We start from the raw sequence: 15,121 nt of genomic DNA on the forward strand, positions 1-15,121 counted from the left end.
AGAGAGAAACACTGATGAAAGAGAAACATCCATCCACTGCTTCCTGCAAGCCCCCTACTGGAAATTGAGCCTGAAACCTGGTCATATGTCCTGACTGGAAATCTAACTGTGACCTTCTGGTTCATGGGTCAATAATCAACCGCTGAGACACACCAGCCAGGTGAAATTCTTTGTTTTTTTTTAATCCTCACCTGAGCATATGTTTGCATTGATTTTTAGAGAGAGAGGAAGAGAGAGAGAGAGTGAGAAAGAGAGAGATTGGTTGCCTCCAGTATGTTCCTGGACCTCAAATCTAGCCCGCAACTTAGGTATGTGATACCCCTGACCGGGAATTGAACCTGTATTTATGGGCTGACTGCCAATGTTCCATCCAACTGAGCCACACTGGCCAGGGCTGTTTTGAAATTCTTAATAATGTATAGCTGTTGTTTTGCACTAGGCCCCACAAATTATGTAGTCAGACCTCCCCAGAGGACAAGAATGGAGTTTCTGTGGTGCCCAGCAACGGGAGGATGGGGAGAGGGGGAAACACGGGGGAATCTGCAATCTGTTCCTCACGACATGAGCGAGACCGTTGGTAGACAGATGACGTTCTTCCCAGGGTTTTGTTTCTTTCCAGCAGACTCGGGCAGTTGTATTTTGCCAAACTCTGTAACTCTGTCGGCATCAGGGAAGTTAGCTTGGCCTTGGAAATTTTTGTTTTTGTTTGTAATTGTGGTAAAATACAAATATCATAAAATTTATCATCTTAACCATTTTAAAAAAATACCTTTTTATTGATTTCAGAGAGAAAGGGAGTGGGAAGAGAGAGACAGAGACATCAATGATGAGAGAGAATCACCGATTGGCTGCTTCTAGCACACCCCCCACTGGGAATCAAGCCTGCACACAGGGCATGTGCCCTGACCGGAATCAAACTGTGATCTCCCAGTTTGTGGATCAACGCTCAACCACTGAGCCACAGTGGCCAGGCATATCATCTTAACCATTTTTTAAATGTACAGTTCAGTACTGTTAAGTACATTCACATGGTTGTGTAACCAATCTCCTTCTCGAACTCTTTTTATTTTGTAAAACTTAAACTTTGTAGCCACTAAACAATAGCTTCTCATTTCCCACTCCCCCCAGCTCTTGGCAAACACCATTCTACTTTCCGTCTCTATGACCTTGACTACTCTAGGTACCTCATATACTAGTAAACGGAGTCATACAATATTTGCCGTTTGTGACTGGCTTATTTCGTTTCATGTATAATGTCCTCAACGTTCATCCATGTCAGAATTTTCTTCCTTTTAAAGGTTGAATAATCTTCCATTGTGTGGAGAGCCCACATTTCGTTTATCTGTGCATCCACTGATGGCTACTTGGGTTGCTTCCACCTTTTGGCTACTGTGAATGATACTGCTATGATCGTAGTACAAATAAAGGGGACCTCCACAGTTGAGTTTTATTTTTTATTTAAAAATTTTTTCCATAGAGTTCCAGTCAAGATGATGGTGTAAGTAAACATGGTATTCAGAACCTCCCACAACCACATCAAAATTACAACTAAGTTACAAATATCTCTTCTAGATCCTGCTTTCAGTCCTTTTGGGTGTTTACCCAGATGTGGAATTGCTGGATCTTAGGGTCATTCTGTATTTCATCTTTTGAGGAACCACCATACTGTGTTCCACAGCAGCGGCATCCTTTCTACCAATCATACACAAAGGATCCAGCTTCCCCACATCTTCGCCAGCACTTATTTTCCCGTTTTTTAAAAAAATATATTTATTGATTTTTCACAGAGAGGATGGGAGAGGGATAGAGAGTTAGAAACATCGGTGAAAGAGAAAGATCGATCAGCTGCTTCCTGCACACCTCCTACTGGGGATGTGCCTGCAACCAAGGTACATGCCCTTAGCCGGAATTGAACTTGGGACCTTTCAGTCCACAGGCCAATGCTCTATCCACTGAGCCAAACCAGTTAGGGCATTTTCCCGGTTTTTGATAGTAGCCATCCAAATGGGTGTGAGGTGGTATCTCATTGTAGTTTTGATTTTCATTGCTTCGCTCATGATTAGTGATGTTGGGCATCCTTTTGTGTGCTTGTTGGCCATTTGTATATCTTCTTTGGATAAATGGGTTGTTTTTAAACTGGGTTGTTTGTGAAAGTTTTATTTTTTATTTAAAAATTTTTTCCATAGAGTTTCAGTCAAGATGATGGTGTAAGTAAACATGGTATTCAGAACCTCCCACAACCACATCAAAATTACAACTAAGTTACAGAGCAACCATCATTCAGAATGCCTGAAATTAGCTGAAGTGAAGTCCTGTAACTAAGGATATATAGAGGGAGCCACATTGAGACTGGTAGGAAGGGTGGAGACATGGAACAGCCTGGTCCCACTCCCACGTGTGGCACTTAAAAATCGGGAGGAATATCTCAACTGTGGAGGTCCCCTCTGAAAATACAGGGGTCCCAGCCCAACACCAGGGCCCCCAGGCCAGGGTTCCAGTGCTGGGAAGACAAGTCCCCGTCACTTCCAGCTGTGAAAACTAGTGGCCTAGTGAGACGAAGGGCTCATGGAGTCCCAGGCATTGTGCATGAAGGGCCCACACACTGACTCACTCAGACTCCCTTGCTCTGAAAATTCTCGCCACTGTGTCTTTGTGGACCCTTCCCCTTTGGAAGAAGGGAGTTGATTCTCTTCTTGTCACTTGCCAGTGGCCTTTTCTATGGCTGGAGATTAGGCATCTGTCCTTTTCTGCATCAAGTCACTTTTTTTTTTTTTAACATTTACATTTCAGGTTCATTGTAAGGGATACAACTCAAGAACATCCATATGGAAGAGATCCATAGGGCAAGAGATGAGAGGTGGGAGTGGCAGGGAGCTTCCGTACCTTCTCAGGGCACACCCCCTCAATGTGTTTGCCAACCCAGCAAGTCTAGATTTTCAACTCTCCTCCTAACTCTGTGAATTTCCTGCACTTCCTCTTTCCTCAACATGAGGGGACTTGGCAAGATGAGCCCACAAGGAGTAATGGTAGATGTTCCCAATGCACTTTTTATAACTTGGATCAGGATGGCAGAAAGAGATATATTTTACATATACCAAGTTATTCATTGTGACTTGGGAGAAGGTTTACAAATTAGTGGAGAATTCATTTCTTATCTCAATTCAGAGCAAGCCAATGAATGCATGGATTATATCAGGGAGGATGAAGAGGTGGTTACTTTGGGAGGATGAAGAGGTGGTTTCCACTTGGAAAGCCTGACATAACAGCTTCCGCGGAATGCAAGCAACCCTTCAGGATTCGGACACCCTCTGTGAGGAGGGAGGGAACCCCCGGTGGCCCTGAGGCGCCAGGCTAGCAGTGACAGAGTGGAATGTTGAGTCTGAGGATGTCTGCTATGGTGCTGCCTGCAGAGGAAGAGAGGCCAGAGGGAGGGGCTCAGCAATGGTGTGTTTATTTCCTTGAATCCTTGCCCAGAAACCATAACCTCAGGGAAGTATTTCAGACTCTGCCATTGGGAGCAAACCGGTTATTGGTTCCACACGCTCCACTTCCCTAGGAATCTTAACTGGGAGGTTATGTGATATGGTGTTGGTGAGAATTAACCATTATTGAGTACGTGTCATGTGCCAAGCACTGTTCTAAGAGCTTTCTAGGGCTTATCTCATTTAATTCTTCAATCACATTATCACTGAATGATGAGGAAACCGAGACCCAAGAGGTCTAGTACTTTGCTGAAGGCCATGCGGCTAGAAAGGAATGGAGCTGGAGTTTGGCAGTCTGACCCCAGAGCTTGCCCTCCAAACACCTGGCTTCACTGTGTAGCTGCAGGAGCTCAGGCAATGGCTTCACTTCTTTGAAAAGTAAACAAGTTTCTTTCAGTTTTGCAATTCTGCGGTTTCACAGTTAAAACATGGCTCCCTGGGACGTCACCTTCTCCACGGTGAGGAGGAACGCGCAGGTGCACCTCTTTGTATGACAGCAGCTTGGGTCCTTTTCAGTGCGTTTTCTGGTCTGGTGGATACTAGACTTGCTCAGCCTGAGGTGAGCACCCAGGACAGACCCTTCATCTTAACCATAGTTAATAACTGACTCAGAGGCTAGGGCGGAGCTCGCCAGCTTCTACTGAAGTCTGGCTGGTGGGCGAAGAAAAGTTTCAAGAGACATTTTCCTGTTACTGTCCTGTGACAACTCATCCTTGGCTTCCTCTTTATGATGGATCCTTATTCAGAGGAACCATGGAGTCTGCAGAAACCCTGCAAAGCACTGCAATCCTCAGCCAATGCCAAAAGCCTGACTAAGTAATCCCAGGGCTATGGACTGATTTTTGTCTTTCCCAGATTGAGTCTCTGAGCCTTTTTTTTTTTTAAATTTTTAAAATTGATTTTATTTATGTTTATTTTATTTTATTGTTGACAGTATTATAGATGTCCCCCATTTCTCACCCTTTACCCCCTTCCTCCCAGCCCCTGCCCCGCTGCAGGCCTTCTCCACACTATTGTCTGTGTCCATTGGTTGTGCATATATGCATGAGTTCTTTGGTTAACCTCTTCCCGTCTCCCCCTTTCTTCTCCTTCGTATCTGCTCAGTGACTCTACCCAAACAAGCTTCTACCGGAAACATTTGATCTGATTCATGTGGTATTGACTCTCAACCCACCTTGTGTAAGGATATCTAAGTGAGGAGATAATATTTGAAGAAAATAAGTATTTCTCTTTCTCGGTGACCAAGTAACCCTGGTCTCTAGGGAGATGTTGAGACCATCTGCTTACAGTCTAACTCAGCCGTGGGCAAACTACGGCCCGAGGGCCGGATCCGGCCCATTTGAAATGAATAAAACTAAAAAAAAAAAAAGACCGTACCCTTTTATGTAATGATGTTTACTTTGAATTTATATTAGTTCACACAAACACTCCATCCATGCTTTTGTTCCGGCCCTCCGGTCCAGTTTAAGAACCCATTGTGGCCCTCGAGTCAAAAAGTTTGCCCACCCCTGGAACTGCTGGAACCAGCACAAAGGTCTGGACAGTTTCTTTGGGGGCATCTCCAACTGGGGTCTCACCCTTAGTGGCTTTGAGGGCTCAGAGTTCTTTTTGTCTGTCTTGGTTCTTCTTCCTCTCTCTGTGATCATCTCTGTCCTTCCCACCTTTTTTTATAACCTTCAGAAGTGTGCTGACACTTGCTATGGAGGAAATGCTATTGCCCTTTCAGTCACACATACTTTTTAAATTATTTCCAGAAAGGGAATTTCTTTTTTATCGACTGATGCCACTTCTTTTCCGTTTGGATTCAAGCTGTATCATGTTTTCCAGATCATTTTAGCCACACAGAGGCCCTGCTGAAGCCAACTCAGATAGTTTATAATCACAGGCTGTTTGTGACAGCCTTCGGAAATGATTGCATACATTTTAAAATCCCCACTGTGATTGCTACCAAAGAGATTTCTCTGGTTTTGGAGAAAACAGATCACTGAATCCTACCATCTGAAAAAAATTATCAGGTGATATTTTTGTTGTCTTGTTAGGTCCTTACCTATGTTTTCTTCACTTTGCTAATCCAAAAAGGAAGATGCTTTTGCATAAACCCTGGGTTTTCCAAAGTTAAAAAACATATTCTGTTATTTGACACTGAGAATTGACATTTTGCAATTAAACCAGGTGAAGTCTGAATTTTAGTCAGGGCCTGGCCATTGATTAATTCCAGACCAGGCACAGGATCTTGAGAATTCTCTGCCTTTGGTACCGATAAAGGAGTGGTTGGTTAGAAACATTAAACTCTTAAAGTGAAGATTCTCTAATAAGTGGTTCCATCTCTTCTTCTTTCAAGGAGGAAACTGTGTACAGGATGGATCGTAAACATAGAGGCTACTGTGTTGTTATCAACAACCAGAACTTTACCTCACTGTCAAAAAGACAAGGGACTGATAAAGACGCTGGTAAGAAAGGCTGTAATAGAATATCGAATGGAAGCTGGGGATCTTAAAATCATTTTTCATTTTCATATTTTCTTTCTGTAATTTTTAATCTTCCATTTAATGTAAGGATGATATTACAAATGTTTCGAAGCCTTCTATACACCCCTAGTGTTTTAGTCTATCTAGGCTGCCATATCAAACAACCGAGACTGGGTGGCTTATAACCAACCAATCTGTATTTCTCATGGTTCCGAAGGCTGGGACGTCTAAGATCAAGGCTATGGGGTTTCAGTGTCTGGTGAGAGTCTGCTTCCTACATGGCTATCTTCTCACTGTAACCTCACTTGCAGTTTCTTTATGGGCTCAACCTTCATGGCCTAAGCACCTCTCAAAGGCCCCACTTTCTAATACCCATACCTTGAGGGTTAGGATTTCAACATGTGAATTTTGGGGAGACACAAACTTTTAGATCATAGCACCTGGGGTGTCAGCAACCTGCTTACAGAGTGAAAAGGGCCCCTGACCACATATGATTCCGTGATGTGGGGGCGAGCATGCTGGGTCAGTTTGAGAAAACCTGTGTTTGAGCTCTGGCTCCACCACTAACTGGGATTTTTGACCACGGGAGAGTCACAGAGCCTCAGCTCCTCACCCGTGAAGGAGAATGGACTCTGGCCTCTGCTCACTCGCAGGGCCATTGTGATAGCACTGTGCATGCTATAAAAGGGCAGGTTAATTATAGTTTTATTGTTATGAAAGTAAAACATAATCCAAAGTTTCAGGATATTTGCTGTGCAATTTGTATAACTATTAGCATTGTTTGACCCCTTTTATTTAATTTCGCTCTGTTTTATTTCATCATTCATCCCCCCACTTTTTTTTTTTAACAGAGTGCCTGAAGCATGTGTTTCAGTGGCTTGGATTCAACGTAGATATGCGGGTTGATGTAACTAAAGAACGCCTGGACGAAGTTCTGCAAGAATATAAGAGTCATCCAGACCATGCCAACGGAGACTGCTTTGTGTTCTGTGTTCTGACCCATGGGAAATTTGGAGCTGTCTACTCTTCAGACCAGGCCCTCATTCCCATCCGGGAGATCATGTCTCACTTCACGGCCCAGCAGTGCCCTGGTCTGGCTAACAAACCCAAACTCTTTTTCATCCAGGCCTGTCAAGGAGGAGAGATACAATCTTCTGTGTCCATTGAAGCAGATGCTGTAAATCCTGAGTTAGTAGAGCCTCCCCTTCAGGAAAGTGTTCCTGTGGAAGCAGATTTCCTTCTTGGCCTGTCCACTGTCCCCGGCTACGTATCTTTTCGTCACAAGACAGAAGGGAGCTGGTATATTCAATCTCTGTATAACTATTTGAAGCACTTGGTCCCAAGGTAAGAGTTTCACATTGTTCTATCCACCTACCAGTTTACCCATCCATCTATTCACCTACCTGTCCATCCATCCATCCATCCATCCATCCATCCATCCATCCATCCATCCATCCAACAAACCTGTATTGAGAACCAACTTATAGCTGGAAAGGAAGATATGGAATAAAAAAAAAGACACAGTCCTGGCCCTCACGCTGCTCACAATCTAGAGGGACTGACAAGTAGACGGGGAAGAACATCCCCCTGTGGTAGATATATATACTGTAAAGCACAGGTGTTATGGGCACACATAGAACTGGCACCTCACCCAGATTTGGAGGACCAGGGGAAACTTCTAGCTGCCGTGAAAGACATGTTGAGCAGAGGGCGCAGCATATATAAAAGCATGGGGGCCTTTAATGTGTTCCTTCCTTTATTAACTTATCAGTCACGCATATTTAGTGAGTGCCTATGTGCTGCCTTTGGGTCATATGCTTGGTCTCCTGCCTTTGCTCTGACAACTGTCCTTCTGCCTCTGCCACATGCTCCTTACCTGGTTTCCTGGAAATGAGCCTTCACCAAGCTTCTGCCCTGGACCTCCTTCTCCTTTCCCCTCCCCTCCCATCCCTCCCCTCCCCTCCCCTCCCCTCTCCTTCCCTTCCCTCTCCTTCTCTCTCCTCTCTGGGTAGTTTTCCCTATCCCTGGAGGCCACTGGCATCTCTATAGAAATGTCTCCCAAATTGCCATCTCTGAGTTCTGCCAACTCTGAAGTTTAGCTTCATCCAATTTTATGTCCTCAGCGCCTGGCATAATATCTGACATATTGTTGAGCTTGGTAACTCTTTGCTGCACCAATGAATGAGTGACCAAGTCAACCTCATTCTGAAGGTCATTCTTACACATTTTCACAACCTGCCAGACACCCTACCTTTGCGTTGCCCTCGGACCTCATCCCATATGAACATCCTGAATTCATCTGCTCAGCCCGCTCTGGGAGCCTACTCCCGAGTGCCATCTCTGGAAATGGCCACAATGTTCTGGGAATTTAAGACAGCAAATCCGGATTGGAGCCTCGAGTGACCTAAGCTTTTCTCTCTTTTTTGCCAATCTCTCCATCCCCACCATAGCCATCAGAGACTGAAGTCCTATGGCTTCAGAGATGAGGCAATATTTTATCGAGGGATGCTATGTGCCTGCTAGACCGGACTGAGCTAGGGGCGAGGGAGATGGCTGTAAATCAGAGACAGAAACCTCTTCTCTGGGGTTCCAGCCACTGGGCGGAGGGAAGAGCGGGCGGGAAGCACCAGCACCAGATGCAGAGCGGGGGAGCTGCGAGTTGCGGGCGGGGCAGGGGAGCTGTGGGTGGGGACACCGGAGCCAGCGACTACCACACCAGCCGCCCAGGACATACATGAGAACCATGATTCCTGCACCGAGGAGGCAGCCGAATCCAACCGCGACCCCCAGTTAGAGCCTGTGGTTTCCCTTCCTGAGCAAGAAATGAAAGCCCGTGTTCTCTGCCACTTGCTGCTGCGTCAGTAAGGAGGGTAGGGGAGCCAAGCCCGGGCTTGAATAAAGACTCTTATGCTTTTGCATCGGACATGGCTAGCTCCCTGGTGTGGTCTCTTGGGGATCCTGAAATCTGGGCATAACATTTGGGGGCTCATTCGGGGTCCCCAAGACCATCGAGGGACCCCCCGATCCGGAGAGTCTGACTGACTGCGGTAGGTGTCTGTGTCGTTGTGTATTCTGTTCTGTGTGTTATATGTTCTGTTCTGTGTGAGCTCGTTTCTGAAATCTGTAGTGCCCGAAATGGTCTAGGTGGATGCACTGGAGGACCTCGGGTGGGAGGAGTCAGAGGACGCTCTGATCTTCCATCTGGAGGGACGCGGAAACCCCTCAATCTGAGACGAGGCGGGTCGCTCCTGCCGGTTGGCATACGGCCATCGTCTAGCTTCCATGGAGTTGGAAGACTGTACTATCGGGCCCTTAGTTGTCTATGTTTGTGTTTTTTTTCTGTCTTATTTTGTGGACTTGCTGGACGGACGTTATGGGACAGACTCAGACTGCTCCTTTGGGTATTGTGATTGATCATTTCAAGGAGATTGGGGGAGGCTTTAGAGCTCCCTCAGGAGTTGGGAAGTTGTTAGGAATTGAATGGATTGTTTAAACTCTGAATGAATGTCTGGTGAAAGTGTACGAGTGTGGAGGGAGGGGGCCTGCCCTCTCCCCTCCTTTGTGTGGCTCCATGACTTCGGTTGGGCGGGCATCTGAGTGAGGATTTGTGAAAACAGGTCACCCGCTCCCCAAGTAAATGCGTCTGGGATTTCTGTGCACGTGTAAAGAGAAAGGCTGGCTTAAAACTAATGCGCGCATAGTCCGATTTTGGATAGAGTTTTGAGCTGGAGTCTCTTCGCAAATGTGCAGGATGGAGCCCAAGACTGATTATTTACCCAAAGAAAAAAAAGATGCTAGCTAGATTCTAGCAGAAAGATTGGCATTTCAATAATAAAGAACAGTTTTTAAATGCTAACATAGGGTGTTAAGGCTGGCTTCCCAAGGCAATTTCTAATGAAGGAAGGGGCTAGTCGCTTCCCACCTGTAGCAAAATCCTGAAAGAAAGAATTTGGTCAATTTATATCTGAAAAGACCAGGTAGGCCAGAACCTGTTTTGCAAGGCTCAAATGTGGTTCTCCAGAGCCGCTTGAAAGTAAAAAGTAAAGTTTACTCTAATTTGCCTCATGAAAAATCTAGAGGACAGAATTAAATCTGTTGATTAAGTATGTCTTGCATTTTTAAAGTTTATTCTTAAAAATGTTACTGATTGAGAAATGCCGAATATTTGACTTGCCAACTAAAAGTTTAAGTTCAGTTGATAGTTCTGTGTGCCCAGTACAGGCCTCTAGCAACGGTGAAATAGAAATGCAGTCCATCTCATGATTGAGGTGGAAGTTCCAAGACAGAGGGGGGAATAAAAGGGCGAGGACTACGCCCTCCATCTTGCCCCAGGGTAAGGGCTACGCCCTCCATCTTACCCTGGATCCTCCATTTTTGGGCAGTCATGTGCTTGGCAAGGAGCTTCCTCCTGGAAGCCCAAGTCTCTGCTAGCCACACCCAGGACTTCTTTAAACTAACCAATGACAATCAAGGGAAGTGTGTGCCAGAGATATGATCACATCCTGTCTAACAAGACACCGACTTGCGCCTGGCCAATCGGCAGGGCCCACAGTCCTTTCTCCTCCCCTTACTCCAACCCCCTATAAAACCCCTCTCCACACAGAGTTCTCTCTCTGCCACTTGCTGCTGCGTCAGTAAGGAGGGTAGGGGAGCCAAGCCTGGGCTTGAATAAAGACTCTTATGCTTTTGCATCGGAAAAAAAAAAAGAAATGAAAGCCTGGGACGAAGATGAAGAGGAACTTTTCAAAATGCGGGCAAAGCTGTTTCCGAGTCGCTTCCGAGAACCATCTCCCAGCCTCCGAGCATGGAGGGAAGGAGGCCCGGCGATGCCCAGCTCCCGAAGCAGAAGGAAAGGGACATCTCCTCCTCCTGCGGAGGGACTGGACCCTGAAGACACGCGCCCACCGCTCTCTCCCCCAGCGATGGGGCCGAACCAGAACCAGAACCGGCGCAGGCAGGGACCGTGCCGGGCACGGAACACCCAGGCCACTTTCGGATGAGCGCCCCACGCCCCAGCTGCTGGCTGTCCGCTTCCTCGATGCTGAACCTTCACGGAAACCAAGACAAAGCTTGAAGAATGCAAGGCAGAGAGAAAAGGGAGGAGGACTGGGCAGGAACGATAGTGCCAAGAAAGAGGCCGAAAAGCCAGAAGCTCTTTCGGTGGAGGAGACCCGGGAGAAAGCCGAGGAGAAGCAATAAGTCCTCTGCCCTTGTTTTCTGTTCCTTTTTCCTTTTTAAAAAATACATATTTTTACTTCAGAGAGAAATATTAATGATGAGAGAGAATCACTGATTGGCTGCCCTCTGCACGCCCCACACTGGGGACTGAGCCCACAACCCGGGCATGTGCCCTGACTGGGAATCGAACCGTGACCTCCCAGTCCACAGGTCAACGCTCCACCACCGAACCACGCAGACTGGGCTCCTTTTTAAAAAAAATTTGCCCTCCCCCTTCTTTTCGGTTTGTTTTTATTCTGTTTTGTTTTTACGAGGGACTTTATATAAAGAACTGAATTCCAACATTCGGGTGTTCTGGTTGTTTTGAAGTTTTTGCCCTGTTGGAGATCCCCAGTCATGAAAATGCACTGTGCTAACTTTCTTTTCCATCGAGGAAACACTCATTTATACTCATCACACATAGTGAATAAACAACCCATTCGAAAACTTAAAAAAAGAAATCTCTTCTCCATGTAGCTTACAGTCCAGTAAGAGGAAGATATATTCTCATTATGTAAGTAAATGAGAATTTAAGTTAATAAGATAATTTCAGGAAGTGATGCCTGCTACAAAGAAAGCAAAACAGGATCATAATATGGGGGGGAGGAGGGCAAGGAGCTGCTTGAGAAGGCTTCTTGGGAGAGGTGATCCTGGGAGTGGCTGAATGCTGAGGAGTCAGCCACAGCAAGATTTCAGGAGAGAGAGGACAGCAGGGTGGAAGGACTAAGAATCAGGCAGGGCTTACATTCCCATCTGAAAAATAACAATGCTGCCCTAGCTCAGTGGTTGGCAAACTCATTAGTCAACAGAGCCAAATATCAACAGTACAACGATTGAAATTTCTTTTGAGAGCCAAATTTTTAAAACTTAAACTATATAGGTAGATACATTGTTATTAATTTAGAGTACTCCTAAGCTGGCCTTTGCTAAAATGTTCTCAATCTGATTGAGGTACGTTCGCTGAGGTCGACCCCTTCCAACTCTCCCATCCACACTCGTCTTGTATACTTGTTTCGTCTATCTCCTTTCCGAAAACTGACTTCTGCGCATGGGCCATGAAGTTTCAATCACACTGTATGTGCGCCCGCACGTGGTGTTTTGTGGAAGAGCCACACTCAAGGGGCCAAAGAGCCGCATGTGGCTCGCGAGCCATGGTTTGCCAACCACTGCCCTAGCTGGTTTGACTCAGTGGGTAGAGCATCAGCCTGCAGACTGAAGGATCCCAGGTTCGATTCTGGTCAAGGGCATGTACCTTGGTTGCAGGCTCCTCCCTGGCTGGGGGCCCTGGTCAGGGTGCATGCAGGAGCCAACCAATCGATGTGTTTCTCTCACATCGATATTTCTCTGTCTTTCCCTCTCTCTTCCACTCTCTCTAAAAATCAATGGAACAATATCCTCGGGTGAGGATTAAAAAAATAATAATGAAAACTAATGATGATGACGAGAACTAGCAGTAATACTAATCAAACTAACAATGATGGTCAGTGGAATATTGTAGCCGGTGTTCTCAGTGCTTTACATAAATTACCATAATTAATTCCCATGGCAATCCCTAAAATGAGTACTATTATGGTCTTCATTTTAGAGCATAGGAAAGTAAGTAACCTTAAGACTACATGATCCGTGAGTGACAGAGTATGATTCAAACTTGAGTCTGTCTGAAGAGCCTCTGTGTTGCTTCCGATGATGTGTATTGCCCGCCCCTGGGACATTCATGCTAGTAAATGCTGCACATCCTGCAAGCCCAGGCTCACATGCTCTCTCCTCTATGGAGCCTTCTCTTCTCCCAGCCAGGAGTTCTGTCTTTTTCCTTCAAACTTTCAACAGAACTTTGACCTTTTCAGATGGCATTGATCACATTCTGCCTTGTATTATGAATTTGGTGTGTATGCAATCCTTGGTACATGTTTTATGTCTGCATTTTAAGTGTTTCAGATCAAGAATTGTATCACATTCATCTCTGTATCCCTCTCCAAACCAAGAATAGAGAGGACATTATTAATAGAGGGCTCTCCTTCTCCACCTCTATCACCTGCCTGTCTATTCTTTCCATCTTTCTATGACCCATCCATCTATTTGTCTAGCTAGCTAGCTATCAGCTTGAAGGGAGAACACAGAAAAATAATTATATGTAAAATTCCTTTGTGGACTAAGTACATTAAAATGCAAGCTGTAATTATTATAATGTCCTTAAACACTGAATGTAGAATTGAAAATTTTATGTAATTTAGAATTTTTTTTTAAATTTCAGAGGTATTTATTTTCTTTTTTCGTTTTGTTAATCCTCACTCGAGAACACTTTTCCATTGATTTTTAGGAAGAGTGGAAGAGAGAAGGAAAGACAGAGAGAAACATCGATGTGAGAGAAACACATCAAGTGGTTGTCTCTTGCATGAGCCCTGACCGGGGCCTGGGCCGAGGAGGAGCCTGCAACCAAAGTTCGTGCCCTTGACTGGAATTGAACCCTGGACCCTTTGGTCCACAGGCTGACGCTCTATCCACTGAGCCAAACCAGCTAGGGCCAGAAATATTTCTTTATAGTTGGCAGGATTCGAGTTAGAATCTGGATCTGTTGGGCTAGGAAGGAGTCACATGATTTATGGTCTTCTTTCTTTCTTTTTTTTATAGTCTTATTTCTAAGACCTGGTACATGATTTCTGTCTCCTGATTGAAAATATGTTTTCTTCTCTGCCTGCAGACATGAAGATCTCTTATCCATCCTCACTGCTGTCAATAATGATGTGAGTCGACGCGGTGGAACAAAGAAACAGATCCCTCAACCTTATTTCACACTACGTAAAAAAGTCATATTCCCTGTGCCCCTGCGGGAACCTCCAGAGAGAGTTTTCACTGACTCTTAGACTTGAAAGGAACCTTCTCTTCCAACTTGCCACCCAGCATAGGAATCAGTGACAGATGGTGAACTGGCCTTCGTCTGTCATTCTAGCAATAAGAAATGTTCTACTTTCTGACACAGTAAATTCTGTGCCCTCCCCCCCCCTTTTAAACAAATCTAAATGCTACAAAACTTTTTTCTTTTTAATTATTGATGCCTTGGGTTATAATCTTGGCTTTTGCTCTGCACCCTGAGAAAAAAGCAATTGGCTTTGGTTTGTGTAGCTGTGAAGGAAAAGGTGGAACGAGGGACATTTTAAGGTTCCCTTTCGCTCTAGGAACCAATGTCCTTAGATTTCCCCTCTCCTTGACCACTCCTTGTTATAAGGGACCACTCCTGTGTCCCCTCCCCATGGCCCTGCTTTGGACATTGACCAATGATGAGATCACAAGATCATGGTTTCCAACCCTCCCTCTGCTCTTGCCTTCCCAAAGCTTTCCTTCTGCACAGCTCCTGAGGGGAACCTTTGGCTTACAGCCACGCCCGCCTCCTGCTTCCGTGTTCAGGAAGGTGTTGCTGCAGGAACTGGGCTGGCTCTAGGAAATGACAGCTGAGTGTACACGAGACACACGCTCAGCTACTCCGGGAGCAGAAACTTTACAACCTGATGCTACTTCCCTGTCGGTCAGAACCTTGCAGAGGCTGGTGACAGAACACTCAACGCAGACCGAGGAAAGCAAAGGACTTATTGCCTCTGCCACTTGAACACATGATGCATGGTGCTGACTTCCGGGGAGGCCTGAGTCCGGACTCTGGGGTACAGGGTGTGTCTCCCGGCTGGGGCGTGGGGGGGGGGGTGGGGGTGGGGGGGGGCCCTCAGGGTTGGCAGCTGCACTAACACACTTGGCTCTTCCAGCCAAAGGAAGTGGAGAGGAGCAGCTTGGGGGACTCACGCTGTTCACAGGGACTGTTGCCCCTTCTTGGCCAGAGAGGTGTCTGCCTGTGGAGAGCTACGCCTGTGGATAGGTGGCTCTGTATGGAAGCCTTGACGCTTCTAAAATTAAGGTTTTGAACATTTTTATGTATGTGAACTCTGTTTTCAATTTCAAGAGGAATTT

The 15,121-nt window shown here is 45.8% G+C and overlaps 1 protein-coding gene across 1 annotated transcript in view; it reads left to right on the top strand.

Annotated features, from left to right (window-relative positions):
• The window catches only part of CASP10 (caspase 10), a 30,620-nt gene extending 15,781 nt beyond the window's left edge, over window positions 1-14,839 (top strand). The window contains exons 7-9 of the mRNA XM_023760202.1: window positions 5,824-5,932; window positions 6,802-7,294; window positions 13,866-14,839. Of these exons, the coding sequence (XP_023615970.1) occupies window positions 5,824-5,932; window positions 6,802-7,294; window positions 13,866-14,028 (765 nt within the window). The 3' untranslated portion in view covers window positions 14,029-14,839. The remainder of the gene's footprint in view (window positions 1-5,823; window positions 5,933-6,801; window positions 7,295-13,865) is intronic.
• The last annotated feature ends 282 nt before the right edge of the window (window positions 14,840-15,121 follow it).

The sequence above is a fragment of the Myotis lucifugus genome, unplaced genomic scaffold, assembly GCF_000147115.1.
Source record: "Myotis lucifugus unplaced genomic scaffold, Myoluc2.0 scaffold_3, whole genome shotgun sequence".
Taxonomy (NCBI): domain Eukaryota; kingdom Metazoa; phylum Chordata; class Mammalia; order Chiroptera; family Vespertilionidae; genus Myotis; species Myotis lucifugus.